This window comes from Apodemus sylvaticus, chromosome 14 (genome assembly GCF_947179515.1).
Source record: "Apodemus sylvaticus chromosome 14, mApoSyl1.1, whole genome shotgun sequence".
In the NCBI taxonomy this organism is placed as follows: domain Eukaryota; kingdom Metazoa; phylum Chordata; class Mammalia; order Rodentia; family Muridae; genus Apodemus; species Apodemus sylvaticus.
In genome coordinates this window covers 33179616-33196889 of record NC_067485.1, presented here as the reverse complement: position 1 = coordinate 33196889, position 17274 = coordinate 33179616, and the positions used below count along the sequence as shown (strand labels likewise).

General features: G+C 45.2%; 2 protein-coding genes across 6 annotated transcripts in view; both read left to right on the top strand.

Moving 5' to 3' along the window:
* Positions 1 to 2044, top strand: part of Ripk1 (receptor interacting serine/threonine kinase 1) — a 33125-nt gene extending 31081 nt beyond the window's left edge. For all 5 annotated transcript variants that reach the window (XM_052156808.1, XM_052156811.1, XM_052156812.1 and 2 more), the window contains one exon: positions 707 to 2044. In XM_052156808.1, the coding sequence (XP_052012768.1) occupies positions 707 to 993 (287 nt within the window). In that variant the 3' untranslated portion in view covers positions 994 to 2044. The remainder of the gene's footprint in view (positions 1 to 706) is intronic.
* Positions 2045 to 7338: 5294 nt separating this feature from the next.
* The window catches only part of Bphl (biphenyl hydrolase like), a 36383-nt gene continuing 26447 nt past the window's right edge, over positions 7339 to 17274 (top strand). Inside the window, exons 1-3 of the mRNA XM_052156376.1 lie at positions 7339 to 7486; positions 14434 to 14537; positions 16740 to 16906. Coding sequence (XP_052012336.1) covers positions 7380 to 7486; positions 14434 to 14537; positions 16740 to 16906 — 378 coding nt within the window. The 5' untranslated portion in view covers positions 7339 to 7379. The remainder of the gene's footprint in view (positions 7487 to 14433; positions 14538 to 16739; positions 16907 to 17274) is intronic.

The following is a 17274-nucleotide window of genomic DNA, read 5'->3' as shown; positions in this document are numbered from 1 at the left end:
CCTGCCACAATTGGCTACTTCTTATCTTCATGCATTCCCTTTATGTGTTATTTTTTATGAGCATCTAAGGTGATGGAGCTAATGGCAAGAGAAAGGCCATATATATAAGGGTCTTTGATTTGATAGAGAAAGCCTTGAAAAGTTTATATTCCTCATCCACTGAGAGATAAAGGAAGACATAGCAATTAAATGAAGGTTACTCTTGGTCTCAGTGTCCTTGTTAAGAGGAAAGAGAACTGTCTAGAAATGGGTGGCCTTGCACTATGCCCTGAGTAAATTGACAGTTTTCCTACCCTACCACCACTACTGCCCATTACATTCAGTGAGTCTAACTAGAACAGGTCTGTCTCAAGTGGGAGTTAGCCATGTGGGGCATTTGTTCATGAAGCCATCAGTTATGGCTCTAGATGCTGCACATCTGCAAAGAAGGAAGCAGCACCTTATTTTAACTCATAAAGACTTTAATGGCTGCAGTTGGTCAAGTATTGTCCAACAAGCCAATAACAGTTATCACCAGGCATAGTGCTGCACATTATAATCCAGCCCCAGAGAAACAAAGGGGCTACAGAGCAAGATAATCTCAAAGAAAAATTCCTTTCTATATCTCTTCATATTCTTTGCTTTCCTGGGCCCTTTTAGCAATACAGGACACTAGACTGGTCAAATGGGCTGCAGCCTGATGCATCTTCTCTTTTCTATTTAACAGATAACACCACTAGTCTGACTGATAAACACCTGGACCCTATCAGGGACAACCTGGGAAAGCAGTGGAAAAACTGTGCTCGCAAGCTGGGCTTCACTGAGTCTCAGATCGATGAAATTGACCATGACTATGAAAGAGATGGACTGAAAGAAAAAGTTTACCAAATGCTTCAGAAGTGGCTGATGCGGGAAGGCACCAAGGGGGCCACAGTGGGCAAGCTGGCCCAGGCACTTCACCAGTGTTGCAGGAAAGACCTGCTGAACCTCTTGATTCATGCCAGCCAGAGCTAAGCCTGGGCAGGCTCTGGCAGTGGGAACCAAACTGTTCATCTGGTGCACAAACCCCTTTTGCCCCATAGCATTCATAACTCTGTCTCAGTACGAGCTCTGCATCTGAGCACAGTATCACACATTTTGGAACTGTTGATTGGGAAGAGAAATCTGAAGCCCACCATGATCCTTCAGAACATACAAGCATGAAGACTGCAGAATGGTCCAGGACCAGTAGGAGGAAAAAAATAAAAAGAACAACCTATTGGGTTTTGAAAGGGAAAGGAGCTGATAGTGGGGGAAGATGGCCTTCGTTCAGCTTGTGTCATAGTCTTCATTTAGGTTATTTTCTCAGTTTCCTGTGGTTTCACTGGGTAAGGGAAAACAAACAAAAATCATTCAAAGTATGTAAAATCAATGGGCTGGAGAGATGGCTCAGTGGTTAAGAGCACCGACTGCTCTTCCAGAGGTCCTGAGTTCAAGTCCATTCCCAGCAACTACATGGCGGCTCATAACTATTTATAATGGAATCTGATGCCCTCTTCAGGTGTGTGTGAAGAGAGCAATGGTGGTGTACTCATATACAAAGAATGTAAAGTCAGCTAACTTCCTGATTCCTGTACTCAAAGTACAGTACAGTTCTGCTCAAATGCCTTCTGAGCCACAGCTCTTCTAAAAATTATAGGATCTGTTAACGTTAGCATCCAATACTGTACTATCACCTTCAGCTTTAAGAATCATGTGCAATTCTAGTCTATCAGATTATCAATTAATGAGGATTTTTTACGGCATGCTAAGGAGAAAAAAGTCCAGGGCAGAGAGAGATCTTCAGGTACTCGCTGTCGTCACAGAACTGCTGCTGATTGTGACGACTGTAAAAAACTACTTTAAGTTTCTAAAGTCTCTCCTACCATTCTGGGACTTCATGCAGTTCCCCAGCCTGCATACCCTACAGATGGAACAGATGTGCAGGAAACACTGATCAGGAAACATCATCTCTTCCTCCCTGGATATGACTGGCACCTTAGCACTGCTCACTGTATCAATAAACTTTCCTCTGTTTTCTCCAGTGTACTGTAGAAATATGTTTCTTCTGTGTGCCACAAATCAAAAAATGACAGCTTCAGAGTCTGCCTGTTGTGCCTTTAGGAAGCCCACATGCAACCTACAAGGGAGTAAAGGAGCTAGGGAAGAAGACGGAAGCCACCTACACCAGCGCACTCACTGCTAGCACCAGTTGGTCACAGGCAGTGCGGTGAATCCCCTCCAACTTCAGTAGATACGTAGCAGGACTGGGATGGGCTGCAAAGCCTCACTGGCCATCCTGGCACTCATTGGCACTTCATTCTCCTTTGTTGGGCTATCCTGTACTTGGTAGGGTATTTAGGAACATTCCCGGCCTCCATCTGCAAGATGCCAATAGTACACGTCAACCCCACAGCACCCACCAGGTGTGACAAAAATAACTAGACATTGCTGTATGTTCTTTGGAGGGATTCTCCTGTAAAATTATCTCCCTTCTCCCTACCCTCCACCCCCAGACAAAGATTCTGGCTGTTCTGGAACTCACTCTGTAGACCAGGTTGTTCTCCAACTCAGAGATCCATCTGCCTCTGCCTCTGCCTCTGCCTTCTGAGTGCTGGGATTAGAAGCATGTGCCACCACCCAGCTTCCTGCTGTAAGTTTATATGTCTCAGTTCTCCTGTCACACAGGCCAAGGTCTTCTGTAACTGCATAGAGCATGCACAGTGGAAGGGAACTGGAACAGGGAAGGTTCCAGGCTTTTCTGAAGGAGCCTGCATTGTCTTTAAATGTTTTCCTCTTAACCTCTATTCTAATGCTGTTTTAAGAAGACAGAAACTACATTTAGTGGAATTTTAAGGGAATAAAGTAGCAAAGGAGGCCAGAGCTGGTTTTGGAATTGCAGTAGCAATCAGGGTCCTAGTATTAAAATCATGTCTGTTAGTGTTCGATAGGGAAGACTTGTATGTCCATTGCTGAAGATAGGTGCCTCAGGTCCAGGACCAGAATGTGACCACAGACTTTCAGATCTTTTCCAGGCTCACTGCTGACAGCCAGACAATGGCTTGGCACCTCGAGTTGTGGCTGAACCTGTATGAGTTGGGGGATGATCAGCAAATGAAGCCATGTACTCTCATGGTGTGGTGGCCAGTCCCTTGTACTAGAGAAGATCTGGACCCACAACACAAAGCCAGTCATTGATAGGTTAGACCCAAGGGCCTTTAAGCACTCCCATTTGCATCTGATGCACAATGATAACAGATGACTTAGTAGTCAGTGGTGCCCAGGGTACAAGTACGTGGGGTGTGGGAGTCCATCTGGGAGTCCAGCATGGAGGTAGAATACCTCTTTAAAGCCACCTCCTAAGCCATGCAGAATGCTGTGGTCTTAGGTACAAGTCTGGCCTGAGTGTCATTGCCAACATCATGGAAAAAGCAAGATGGCCACCACCAGGACACTGAAGGCCTGAGGAAAGTAACCCTGTTCCCGGAACTCAAGTTCTGTTGGTTCTGTTTTTAATAAGATAACCTTTCTTTTATTTACATATATATGTATATATTTGTACATTAAATACAGGTTACTGAATAAAATTTGTGTGAATATACTGCTCGTGTTGGCATCTCCTGCGCGTGCCCCCCTCTTTGCTCATCTGTTGCTAACAGAAGGGTGTGCTGATGGTGAGAAGGTGTTCCCATGCAGCACATTCTGTCCCCAGGAGGCCAGCACCCCTTCCACATGGCTCAGAGGCCTCTTAGCTCTGCTCTAAGTGGCACCCTGAAAAGAGCCACATTTACCTCTGAGGGTTTCAGTCCACTACTCCACTACTATACCTGGCCAGAAACCAGATAAGCAAGGGGAGCCAGACCAAAAGCAAGGGAGGAGACTCCACAGTTGCTCCCAAGCACAGGTTTTCTACTTGCTGTGCTTGTAATCCAGTCTTTCATCAGTTGTGTGGTTACTGTATATGAATGAGAAAAGGAATTCTACCTCAAAAACAGCTTTAACCATTTATCTTGATGTATTTTTTTCTTTGCTTTTTAAAGAGTTGTTTACAGAAAGATGCAACCTATTCTAACAGGATAAATATTTTCAACCATTTCTCTTTGAGTTAATGAAGGTTCACAAATGAATAACATGCCCACTCAGTGGCCCATTTACATATTTATGAATGTATTATTTATGTATCTTTATTTGTGTGCACATGTGCTTTTTTTTTGTACTTTAATGTGGAGGTCAGAGGCCAACTGATGGGAATCAGTTCTCTGTACAAGTAGGGCCTAATCACTTCCTTGGGAGAATCTTCGACCTTGTTCCTTACTATATTTTCCAGAATGTCGTGTTTATATTCAGTGAGAATTCCAGTAGTGTGTCAACTCTTGTCCACATGTCTGGATGTTCCTTTAACTGTCAGTACTTCCTCCGCTGTATTTTGCTGTATTCCCAGCCCTTGGGAGGCTGCCACAGGAGAATCAAGCATCCAAAGCAAGCTCTACCCTAGGCTTCTCTATGGTATAAGCAATATACAAAGGTGTCTGTCTTAGTCAGGGTTTCTATTCCTGCACAAACATCATGACCAAGAAGCAAGTTGAGGAGGAAAGGGTTTATTCATCTTACACCTTCCACATTGTGTTGATCAGCAAAGGAAGTCAGGCCTGGAACTCAAGCAGGTCAGGAAGCAGGAGCTGATGCAGAGGCCATGGAGGGATGTTTCTTCCTGGCTTGCTTCCCCTGGCTTGTTCAGCCTGCTCTCTTATAGAACCCAAGTCTACCAGCCCAGAGATGGCACCACCCACAAGAGGCCCTCCCTGCTTGATCACTAATTGTCAGCATGCAAAAGAATGCAATTTGATCCATTCTTTTCTCCTTGTACTAAGCTCAACTCCAAGTGGATCAAGGACCTCCACATAAAGCCAGACACACTGAAACTAATAAAAAAGAAACTGGGGAAGACCCGTGAGGACATGGGCACAGGGGGAAAGTTCCTCAACAGAATACCAATAGCTTATGCTCTAAGATCAGGAATTGACAAATGGGACCTCATAAAATTACAAAGTTTCTGTAAGGCAAAGGACACTGTCAAAAGGACAAATCGACAAGATCTTCACCAACCCTACATCTGACAGAGGGCTAATATCCAATATATACAAAGAACTCAAGAAGTTAGACCCCAGAAAACCAAATAACCCTATTTAAAAATGGGGTACAGAGCTAAACAAAGAATTTTCACTTGAAGAACTTCGGATGGCTGAGAAGCACCTTAAGAAATGTTCAACATCATTAGTCATTAGGGAAATGCAAATCAAAACAACCCTGAGATTTCACCTCACACCAGTCAGAATGGCTTTTATTAAAAACTCAGGAGACAGCAGGTGTTGGCCCTGATGTGGAGAAAGGAATACTCCTCCACAGCTGGTGGGATTGCAAGCTAGTACAACCACTCTGGAAATCAGTCTGGTGGTTCCTCAGAAAACTGGGCATGACACTTCCAGAGGACCCTGCTATACCACTCCTGGGCATATACCAAAGGATTCTCCAGTATGTAATAAGGATACATGCTTCACTATGTTCATAGCAGCCCTATTTATAATAGCCAGAAGCTGGAAAGAACCCAGATGTCCCTCAACGGAGGAATGCATACAAAAAATGTGGTATATATACACAATGGAGTACTATTCGGCCATTAGAAACAATGAATTCATGAAATTCTTAGACAAATGGATGGAGCTGGAGAACATCATCCTAACTGAGGTAACCCAGTCTCAAAAGAACACTCATGGTATGCAATCACTGATAAGCAGATATTAGCTTGGAATACCCAAGACACAATCCGCATATCAAATGATGTCCAAAAAGAAGGAAGGAGTGGCCCCTGGTTCTGGAAAGGCTCAGTGTAGCAGTGTAGGGGAATAACAGGGAAGTGGGAAGGGGTGGATGGAGGAGGAATGGGGAGGGAAGAGGGCTTATGGGACTTTTGGGGAGGGGGGAATCAAGGAAAGGGGAAATCATTTGAAATGTAAATAAAGAATATATTGAATAAAAAAAAGAGGAAATGCCCCACAGCTGGATCTCATGGTGGCACTTCCCCAACTGAAGCTCCTTTCTCTGTGATAACCTTTGCCTGTGTCAAGTTGACAGACAAAACCAGCCAGTACATTTGTCTAAAGAGTTGACATCCAGTTTGTGGCTAAAACTGAGCCACTTAATCTGATGTTTTATAACTGCTGACATAATATTACCAAAAAGGGCCATGGAAGGGGAAGAGGGGAAGAAATCAGGTTCCCTCCATGGTTCAACCACTTCAGAAAGTGGGGAGAGGTTAAAATGGAGGACAGGCTCAAACATTTACAAACAGGTGGTTATAAAGAATTACAAGCTAGTGTTCTTGCAGTGAGATATGGTATGGTGTGGTCATATAGCATTAGGAATGATAGTAGTTTTTGGTATGACGTATTGAAAGCTTTTCCCCCCAATTACTGGAACCTGTCATTGGTGGGTGATTGGATCATGAGGGCTCCAATCTAATCAATGAAGTCATCATCCATTAATGGATTTATACTTCGGTGGCATTATTGGAAAATATAGGAGGCAGGACCTGACTACAAGAAGTGGGTCACTGGGTACATATCTTTGAAAAATTTCTTCCAATTCTTTCTCTTATCTCTCTCAGCCTCTGTTAAGTGCTCTGGTTTCCCACCAAGTGCCACCTTGCCTCAGGCCCAAAGCAACGGGTCCAGGTGACCTTGGACAGAAAGCTCTGAAACCACGCCCCTTTCCTCCTTCTACATTGTTTTCAAATGTTTGTCACAGTGGTGCACAAAGCTAGCACAGCAAGATGTACAAATGATGAGTTCTTAGGACTTACTTAATAAACGTTGACATAGGTCACCTAAAGCTTGCATCAAGGGAATAGGGCTGGATGTATGGGAAGTGGGATGTAGTCAGGTGTGGTGATGCAGGCCAGATGTCCCAGCACGAGTCAGGAGCATCAGGAGCTCAAGGTCAACATCAGCTAGAGTTCTAGGCCAGCTTGAGCTTTCCTTTCTCAACAGAGGTAGGAAGAGATGGTCTGCAGTGCGGTTGTCTCTCAGAGGCTCTGCTTAGACACACTGCAGGTTCAGGCAGCACTGCAGGTGGCCCTGCTTCCCCGAAGCCTTGGACTCCATCGCGATTGCAAGCAAGGAGCAGTGCCTAGTAAATTATCCACCTGCGAGAGCTAGGAGCCGAAGGACACACTCCGGTTCTGTTTCTGAGCAGCCTTGACTAGGGGCAGAGCGGTCTCAGGGCTTGGCACAACGGGTCGGGGGCGGGGCTTCGAGCTTAGCACTTGAAGGGTGGCATCCAGCCGGGCGCACGCGCATTCCGCTGAGGCTGTGCGACCAGGAGCTATGGCGACCGCAGCAGTCCGCCCAGCGGCCCTGCGATTGCGGCTGCTCCTCTCGCCCCTGAAATCCCGGATCTGCGTACCCCAGGCCGAGCCCGCAGCCACCTTCGGGTAATGGCATGCTCGGGGCAGCGCGGGCCACTGGCCAGGGAGGGAAACGGACCTCTGGCGTTGTCAGCCCTTCCTTGCTTAGACCCACATCCAGATCCCGCAGAACTGGTGCGCGAGCACTTTGGTGCCTGGGGTTAGGTGCTGGACTGTGGTCCAACCTCTTCAGTGCAGAGGGAAGGAACTGGGGGGGGGGGGGGGGGGTTGGGGGGGAGCTGTTTGCTAGTTGGTTAGCCAGTTACAGGAAACAGTCATTATTCCTGTATTTCTGCCTAACTTGCTTAACCACTGGCAGGAAGGGCCCAAGTTTCCTGAGTCCTTTTGCTTGCTAATCTCAAACTTCAGTGTGCAAGACAATCTGTTTGGGAACCTGTTTCACAGAGTCGAGTGTGTGTGTGTGTGTGTGTGTGTGTGTGTGTGTGTGTAAGTATGTGTGTGTGTGTGTGTGTGTGTGTATGTGTGTGGTGATGGCAAGGACACCGAATCTTCCCTTCCATTCTCCACCACACTCCACCCCAGCCCTTTACTAAAATAATAACACCATTCATAGAGACTCACTGTCTTGAACACTGGGTGCTCAGTCTCAAGAGAATGTGAGCAGAAGATGTGGCTAGAGCAGCCTGAAGTGCACATCCCTCCATATAAACAGGCAGACATAGGCTGTGGCCGTATGCACTTTACTATCGATGGACCACTGACAATAGTAGCTGGTTAGAACTTTACTAGATATGATGTGGAAACCAATCGTTTGAGCACATAATCTGGAAACAGAAAGAATGGAAAATCGACCCAGTTTTTTAAACATTAGTAGCATGATTGTATAGCTCTTAGTCTTTATATCCAATTCAGATTTCTTCTCTCATGTGACTTTAGCAACTTTTTAAATATACTTGTGGAAAAACATGTCAATAACTCTGGTTGTATATATTGACAGTGAATAATAGGCATTTTATCCAGTTTCCTGGTTGCAAGAAGAGCTTGAACGAGGCTACTAGGGTTGTGTTAACGTCATACTTATCGGCAGCTTCATGGCTGTTGAGAGTCCTGAAAGATCTCTGCGAAAGTTTCTCTGAGTCTTGCCCTGCTGTTTTAGAAATACACACTGCCGGTAATCTGGGAAACAGCTTCAGCTGGTTAATCCTGAAGCCAGGCTGCAGCCCCACGCAGCAGCTCGGAACAGTCCCACGAAAACCTCTCCACAGCCAGTGTCCAGCCCGCAGCTAGCTGAGTTGTGTGCCACAGACTTTCTTGTAAATCTGATGCTTGGAACTTTGACCCCTTTCTTACTTCATGATCTCTGTGATCTTTCGAAAAGTTGTCTTTTCTGTGGGGAGTTGTATGTCAGTTCTAATATTAATAATTTACTAAATCCGACAGTCTGAAAACAATATTTTCTGAGGTAACCTAAGAAGGCCCTGCCAGAGAATAAGGTCCATTCCTTCCCCTCATTCCTGCTTCCACCGCCAACTTGGCAAGGAGATGGAATGCCACCCTGGCACCTTTGCCCTGTTGAGGATTCAGTTCTGCCATGAGATTAAAGAGAAATCACGGCCTTTTGAGTTCATGTAGTTTGAATAGCTGTATTTTTGACCCTTCCTAGCTGTGTGACTGTAAGACTAGTTACTCAACCTCTCTGGATTTCTGGCCTTGCAGCATTTGTATTTGAAACAATGATTTCAAAAGACCTGAAGCAGAATAAAAAATAAATAATTAACATGTACAATTAATGATATAGTTAGCATCTTGAATGGAAAAGAAAAAAGAAATAAAAAGGACCTGACTGCTCCTAGGTGTGGTGGAGGAGAACGTTTATTATAGATAAAGGGGAGAGCACAACCAGAGGCAGACACAACTGGGAGAGCCAAGACTCGGGGGAGGGGGGAGGGAGGGGGGGAGAACCAAGTACAGCAGAGCCAGCAGGCTGATGGTATAAAACGGGGCAGGCACCCAAAAATGTCTAGATGTATAAAGAAGAACCTCTGAGGGAAGGGCAGCCCATCCCTGGGCTGGAGTGTTCAGGGTGAGGGTAGGGACTGTCAGCCACACCCTGTAACAGGTAGGGATGAGGGCTGCTGGGAGAACATGGAGGTCAGGTCCACTCTGATATGTTAAATAGATACCTCACCATTTGTCCAGGTTTAGAACTTAACATATATAAGTAATACACAGTATATTTTTTTTAAAAAGCAAGAGAATAAACAGTAAAGACTTTCAAAGTGAGGCTATTATCTAATGACGTAATCACCGCTTTCATCTCTAAGGAAGGCGTTCATTTAGTTAGGCTTTCTATTACTTCAATAACCAAAAAGTAAATTGGGGAGGAAAGGGTCTATTCAACGTAGGCATCACAGCTGATCATCACAGGCAGTCAGGACAGGGAACTAACGCAGAGCAGGAACCTGGAGGCAGGGGCTGATGCCGAAGCCGTGGAAGAGTGCTGCCTGCTCGCTTGCTCCTCATGGCTCGCTCAGCCTGTGTTCTTACAGAACCCAGGTCGCCAGTCCAGAGATGGCATCACCTACTATGGGCCGGGCCCTCCTCCCTCAATCACCAATTAAGAAAATGCCTTACAGCTGGATCTGATGGAGACAGTTTCTCAGTTAAGGTCCCCTCCTTTCTGATAACTCTTGTTTATGTGTCAAATTAACATGAGACTAGCCAGCACAGTGCTGAAGCCAAGACTCCGGGTCAGACCCTCATATGCTCATCTTAGGCTGGGTTATCTAATCCTGTGATCATGAAATTAGCTTTCCCACCAACGTGTGGCCTCTCTGCGATAATGTTAGGCTAACTGTTTCATGCTGCTCAGAAATGAATGATAGTTAACGTGTGCACAAGAGTGCAGACATATGGTAGTAAGTACTTGGCTTGGTTTATCTACTGGCCCCAAGCCATTATGCTCCAGCCTTCCTACACAGTCTCCTCTCCCTGTTTGAAAGGAGTAGAACTCCCCCGCCCTTGGTACCATATAAAACATCACAGGTCTCACCTCCCAGGGAACGGAGTCAAGGACAGCAGGAGACAGGAAGGAACACTTTGAAGGCCTCTTAAGAGTGATTCTCCTGGTGTTCTTTAAGAAATTAACTCAATCTTGATGGCCTGTTGGACTCTCCTGAGGAAATTAAAAAATACAGTGGCCTACTTCCTGTTGAGAGTATGGTGTAATGCAGTCTGGGATCATGGAGTAGGAAGGCTGGCCAGTGATTTGAATTCAGATTTTGAGCCCTGATGAAATAACAGGAGAAAAAGATGTTGGTGCTTGTAGGCTGAACTTGGTGTGTTACACACACAACCCAGGGTCTCCACCACCTCCACCTTTACCTGAAAGACCACCACACATGCACACAAAGGACTGCTGGTAGGTCCTATCTGCCTTTCTCCTGCTAGCCTTCGAGCTTCAGGTGGGCATGCCTTTAGTGTCCTGCAAGGTGTGACTTTGGAAGCAGCCACAGGGCTGTGCCCAGAGCTTCTGAGCATCTCTCAGGATTGTCCGAGCCATGGGTGTTTGTAAAATACAACACAGTCTCTCTCATAAACATACCTGCTTCAGACCCCGTAGTTAGAAGACAGGTTGATGGGGGGGGATGGGAGGGATGGGAGGGAAGGGGTGTAAAAGAACCTCTGACTGCCAAAGAAAAGGGGATCGATAGGTTGTTCTTTAAGTTTTCTGAGGGTTTCTGTCCTTATTCCTACTTGAGAGTTTGAGAAATCCAGTACTGAATGTGGTTCCGGGAGCAAACAGGTGTTAGGACCCTCAAAGGCCTGGGCTGCATTCCTGACCCCTTCCACATGTACTAAACCTGTTTATAAGCGGCATGACCACAGTCAAAGCGACCTCCTAACAAACCAGAGCCAATGCTTTGGGCTTGACATGACCCCCAAATGATATATCATGTATTTCTATAGAAATAAGACAGTTTTCAGTCACTCTGTGACTAAACACAAACTTTTCCTTATGTTCAAAAAGAATAATTTATTAATATTTATTCATCTTGTCTGTGAATAATTCTCTGCCTACTCCCCAGCCTTGAAGAGTGGAAACGGTGCTTGGCAGGACAGGCTGGTGTGGTGCATGTCCCTCTGGTGTGGCAGTACACTGGATGCCTAGGATGAAGAACCAGGGACCACTTACAGCAGAACCCCACCCACATCATCCTCCCTACCCCAGTCCCTCTGTCCTCTCCCTCAGCTTACGAACATGCCGTGTGGCCTCCCGGCCGTGTGGCCTCTCAGCCGTGCTCTCCTGCATTGCTGTTACGTAGATTTTTATTCTTCTTTGGCATTTCTTCACAAAAGACACCTTTCTCTCCTCTCAGTCACTGCTATTCAACCTGACTGGGCCTTTCTTGTTCTCTCCACTAAAGCCAATTCCAAGCCTTTGCATACCCTTCCCTGCCACAGAGTTTCTAGTAAGCTGAACTCTGGCTACCTGACATTCCTATACTCTTGTAGGAGGTGATAATTTGGAAAGAAATCTGGAATGGGAAACCAAACCTTAGATCCAGCCAGATGCAGAAAGAAGTTAGATTGTTGTTGTTGTTGTTGCTGCTGCTGCTGCTGCTGCTGCTGTTGCTGCTACTATTGCTGTTTTAATCAAAGAGGCTTGGGTATGATCAAAGGAGCTGATTAAAAGATGCCTCTGTGAACCAGTGCTCCAGGGAGACACAATGATGCTCAGGGCTCTGGCAGCAACGTCAGTCCCCAAAAGCCACTGGCCCTGTGCACTGAGGACAATGGGGAAGGGTTTCCTTTGTACAGAAGACCTGCATAGCGCAATATGGCTTTGGCAGACATGTTCTTGGTTCAGCAGGGAAGGGAGTCCTGGAAAGAGCTCCTGTGCCTGGGGAACAATGAAAGGAGGAGACAGTTCTCTGTGCTTTACAGCTGACATGAGCCCAGCAAACACGAGTCAGCCGCTTCAGTTACTATTCGAAACAAGAAACAGAAAGGAAGTTTTATCTGGCCCAGGTGCCTCCAGCATAAGCCAGGCCTCCCAGAGCAAATCCTCCCTGGCTTTGTCTTCTCTCCCGCTGGGCTGGGAGCGAAGCAGTGTCCATAAGTGGACTGTGCGGACCTGAGTCTTTGTTGGTAAAATGAATGTTTTCCGCTTCTGTCTGGATTCTAAGATGCGTAAAGCCATTCTAACAATAAAGCTCAATCCTCCGGAGAAATGGGATGTTAACAAAAACTAATTGGCATCATTGGCTTTATTACTGCCCCTCTGATGTTTGTGTAGATGAGCTTATTTTAGCTCATCTTATTTCCCAATTTTGTCATACAATTTCCAGAAGAACATTTATATGCTTGTATTAAATGTACCAATGTTCGACACACATTCCTGCTTTCTTTCTTTGTTTGCTTTCTTTCTTTCTTTCTTTCTTTCTTTCTTTCTTTCTTTCTTTCTTTCTTCCTTCCTTCCTTCCTTCCTTCCTTCCTTCCTTCCTTCCTTCCTTCCTTCCTTTCCTGAGACAGGGTTTCTCAGTATAGCCCTTGCTGTCATGTAGTTTACTCTGTAGACCAGGCTGGCCTTGAACTCAGAACTCTGCCTTTCTTTGCCTCGTAGTGCTGTGATTAAAAGCATGCTTCACCATACATTCTGTCTTAGTCAGGGTTTCACTGTTGTGGAGAGACACCATGACCAAGACAACTCTTATAAAGGACATTTAATTGGGGCTGGCTTACAGTATCAGAGGTTCAGTCCATTGTTGTCATGTTGGGAAGCATGGCAGCGTCTGGGCCTCAAAACCCACTCCCACAGTAAGACACAGTAAGACTTCCAACAAGGCCACACCTATTCCAATACTGCCACTCCTCCTAACAGTGCCCCTCCCTGGACCACGCATATTCAAATCACACATTCTTTATAGATTTTATTGCTATTGTTTAAGATGGGGTCTCCCTACACACCCTACGCTGACTTTGAGTTGTGTAATCCTCCTCCCTCGACCTTCCAAATGCTCAGATTTCATGTGTGCTACTGTGCCCATCTTGTGTTGTTTATTACTTGAACTTAGTGAATCGGATAAAACCAGCACAGGGAACACGAAACCTTGTTTTTCAAAAGTGACACATTTTGGTAATCATTTTGACCAAGGAAAGAGATGGGGTGAGGTTTGTAGAAGAAAAAGCAAGCCAGTGGTTGGCTTAAATTCACTACAAGAAGAGCAATTCCTCTGCCCTGGCATGTTTCCCTCCCCATATCCTTCACATCACTGCCCGCTATCATGGGTGTGGCCAGGAAGGTCAGAAGGTCAAGAACTGAAGCAGAGGCCGTGGACAAATGCTGCTTGCCCAGCCTGCCTTCTAGTACTACAACCCAGGACCACCTGACTAAGAGTAGCACCACCTGCAGTGGGCTGGGCCCTCCCACATCAGCCGTGACTGTTTAAAAATGCCCCACAGATTAGCCTCTGGACCAATGTAGTGGACACATTTTCTCAATCACATGAAGTTCCTTTTTCTTTTCTTTTTTTTTTTTTTTTTTTTTCTGAGACAGGGTTTCTCTGTATAGCCCTGGCTGTCCTGGAACTCACTCTGTAGACCAGGCTGGCCTTGAACTCAGAAATCTGCCTGCCTCTGCCTCCCAAGTGCTGAGATTAAAGGCATGTGCCACCACTGCGCAGCCCAAAGTTCCTTTTTCTAAGATGACTCAGGCATGTGTCAAGTTTACCAGGAAAAAAAAAAAAAAGAAAACTAACTAGGTCAGAGGGCAAGCTCCTGGGTGCCACAGTGAGTCAAAACAGAAAGACAATGTTCAGATTTGCAGTCTGTTATGAAGACACAACCTAAATCAGAAAACTGAGGTACAAACCAAAGCAGTGATGTGCGTGTGCCCAAGTGGGTATTGATGCTAACTCATGCATGGGACCCGATACTCTGTCATATTAAATCTACCAGTTTGGTATGATCAATAAGTCTTCTTCCTCTGGGAATTCCTCTCTCTCTTCCAGCACTGCAGTAACTTCTGCCAAGGTGACTGTGAACGGCGTTCATCTGCATTACCAGCGAGCGGGGGAAGGGGATCATGCAGTCCTCCTGCTTCCTGGGATGTTGGGTATGTATGGATTCTCATGGAATGCTTCTGTAGGCTGTAGGTCTCTGATGGATCTCGATACTAGAAGCCAGGCATGGATCATTTGTGTTAGCGCTTGCTAAAAACCCTCAAGGAATATTCGCCTCATTCAAAGTTCAGTGATCTCGAAAAGTAAATAACTTTCTACTGTATTAATTTTTTATTCCTTTACCCATTTCTTCCCCCATTTAAACACATTGTGAAAATTGTTTCCTGTTATTTGGGAGGGCTACAGGGGTCAAAGGAAACAGGCGTCCAAAGAAGAGGCAGATGATGAAGACAGTAAGGTGGTGGGTGACTAGCTCTTCCAGTTAGTTTGTCTGGGATCCAGGGCTTTCTGGAATGTGAGACTTACTTTACTAACACCAGGTCAGGAGGCATCTGGACCAGGTGTGTTGGATTTGTTTAATAAAATAATAGGTGAAGGGAGATGCTGTTAAAAGACTGTCTTTTCCTAACAGAGTCTTACTTAATAGTTCCCACTTGCCTAGCCTAATAAATACTGAGATGACAAGGTACCATGCCTGGCCAATTTAAACTCAAATGCAGATGAACATATCACGGCCTGCAGTGTGTGGTGCATGGTAGAGCCCTGAATCTCATGAAACAAAGTTTCAGAGGGCATGCAGTGATTTGGGGGATTTTAGGGTTGCTGCTTTTTTTTTTTTTTTTTTTTTGTATTTGTGTAATCCTGATATAAACTTATTGTGACTTGCCTCTTTCTCCTAAAGGTCACATGCTAAGAATTTCAGCTACTTTTGGTCCTGTTCTCCAGGCTCCTACTGACACAGTACCACTATCTCAAGTGAGAGTCCTGGGACACTTAGCACCCATTTCTTAAGCTTCTGTAATCAAGGAGATATTTACTCCAAAAGCTAGTTTCCAGTTAAATCATTAGCAAAACAATTTACCATGTTATGGGTGTTTTTAAATTATTCTAACACTGTAATCATTAACTATACAAAGCATCCACCAGTATAATTTTTTTTTTATTTCTGTAAAGTATTAGTATGATTCTAGAGCTTTAAAATGGAACAGTGGGAGTCTCTCTCCTACCTTGGGCTATTCAGAATCATGTACTGATAATTATGTCTACTCTTTAAATACTTGTTTAAGGTTTTAGTACTCTTGGCCCTAGTTTCCTAGTGCGTGCCCAGTGTCAGAAATCAAATGTTTCCTCATTTGTGAAACTGTTATTTTAGCTTTACCTCACCACCCCTCCAGTGCCTTACATCTTGCCCCTCCTTTGGGACAGTTCTAGTTCAGGGACATACAAGAAGCTCCTGTGAGAGAGCTGTAGACAAGGGCTGGAAATCATTGGTCTGATTTTGGCATGGGTTAGTTGATGATTTGTGTGCTGGACCTAAATCATAGTAAGTGAGCCTCACTGTCTGTGACCAGGCAGTGTTTCCTGTATATTCGTGGCCTGAGTTCTGAATGCTTAGAAATCAAACAAACTTCTAGTCAGTGCTGACTTTACCTGGACAGAGCTCTTAGTGCATAACCTTACACACACACACACACACACACACATAATGAATGTGAGCACACACACCTCCTGTGGCTGAGCTGGAGGGGATTGACAGGGCCATCACAGGCTCTTGGCATAGGCGCCTTCCAGTTGGTTTGATAAAATACAATTTGATTTCTTAAATACACACGTTTTGGGGTTTTAATTTACCTCTACTTAACTCTTAAGAGGCATTCATATTAGCTTAAGGAAAAACATCTGGAATATGAGACTTCTACCTGGATGCCATTGGGATTTCCATCATTTCTAAGTCATATTCCTTAGCGAGAGAATACCCAGAAACTATCAAATTTGAACGTTTATTTCAATAAGGCTTAGTTAATCCTTCCAAAAAATGGGCAGGAAGACTAAACTGTAAGGCTGTTCTGTCAAAAGCACTACAAAAATACTGGTCCTGAGCCTCGCTCTGGGCCTATGTCTTCCTCAAAATCACCCACTAGGGGGAGACCGGAGTCAGGTCCTAACTCCATCAGGAGTGGAAATAAACCTCTGGGCTCTGCCCAGAGACAACACCCGGCCCCCACCAGTAGTTTTTCTGGTTAACTTTGAAGAACACAACAACTGTCTTTTAAGATTGTTACTGCTTCTGTTTTGCTCTGGTGTTGGCTACACTGAGAACATTCAGTGGAACATAACCCAGTGGGTGTTTTCAGGTAGCGGAAAGACGGATTTTGCACCTCAGCTTCAGAGCCTAAATAAGAAGCGGTTCACATTGGTGGCCTGGGACCCTCGAGGATACGGACAGTCCAGACCCCCAGATCGAGATTTCCCGCGGGACTTTTTTGAAAGGGATGCAAAGGATGCTGTTGACTTGATGAAGGTGAGCCCCAGAGAAGTTCTGGAGTGGGAAGATGACTGGGCCCATCTTTATTTGTTCTAATTCCTGGTGTTCTTTCTTTTTACAAAAGCAATACCATGTGAGTCTAATATAAGAAAGAACTAAAGGACCAAGTAGAAACAGAGCCCAGCTATCTAACGATGCTACTGCCAAGACGCCAAGGCTCTGCCTTTCCCACCCATCTCCTGGCATAAGTCAGTGCAGTTTTAGTTTTGTTCTGTGTCCCTTTGGTTTGAGACAGGTTTTCATTGTATAGTCTTGACAGGCCTTGAGAGCTCAGTCCTTCTGCTTCAGTCTCTGACATACTAGGCCTACAGCACCACACCACACATAGCGAACTACACAGCTTT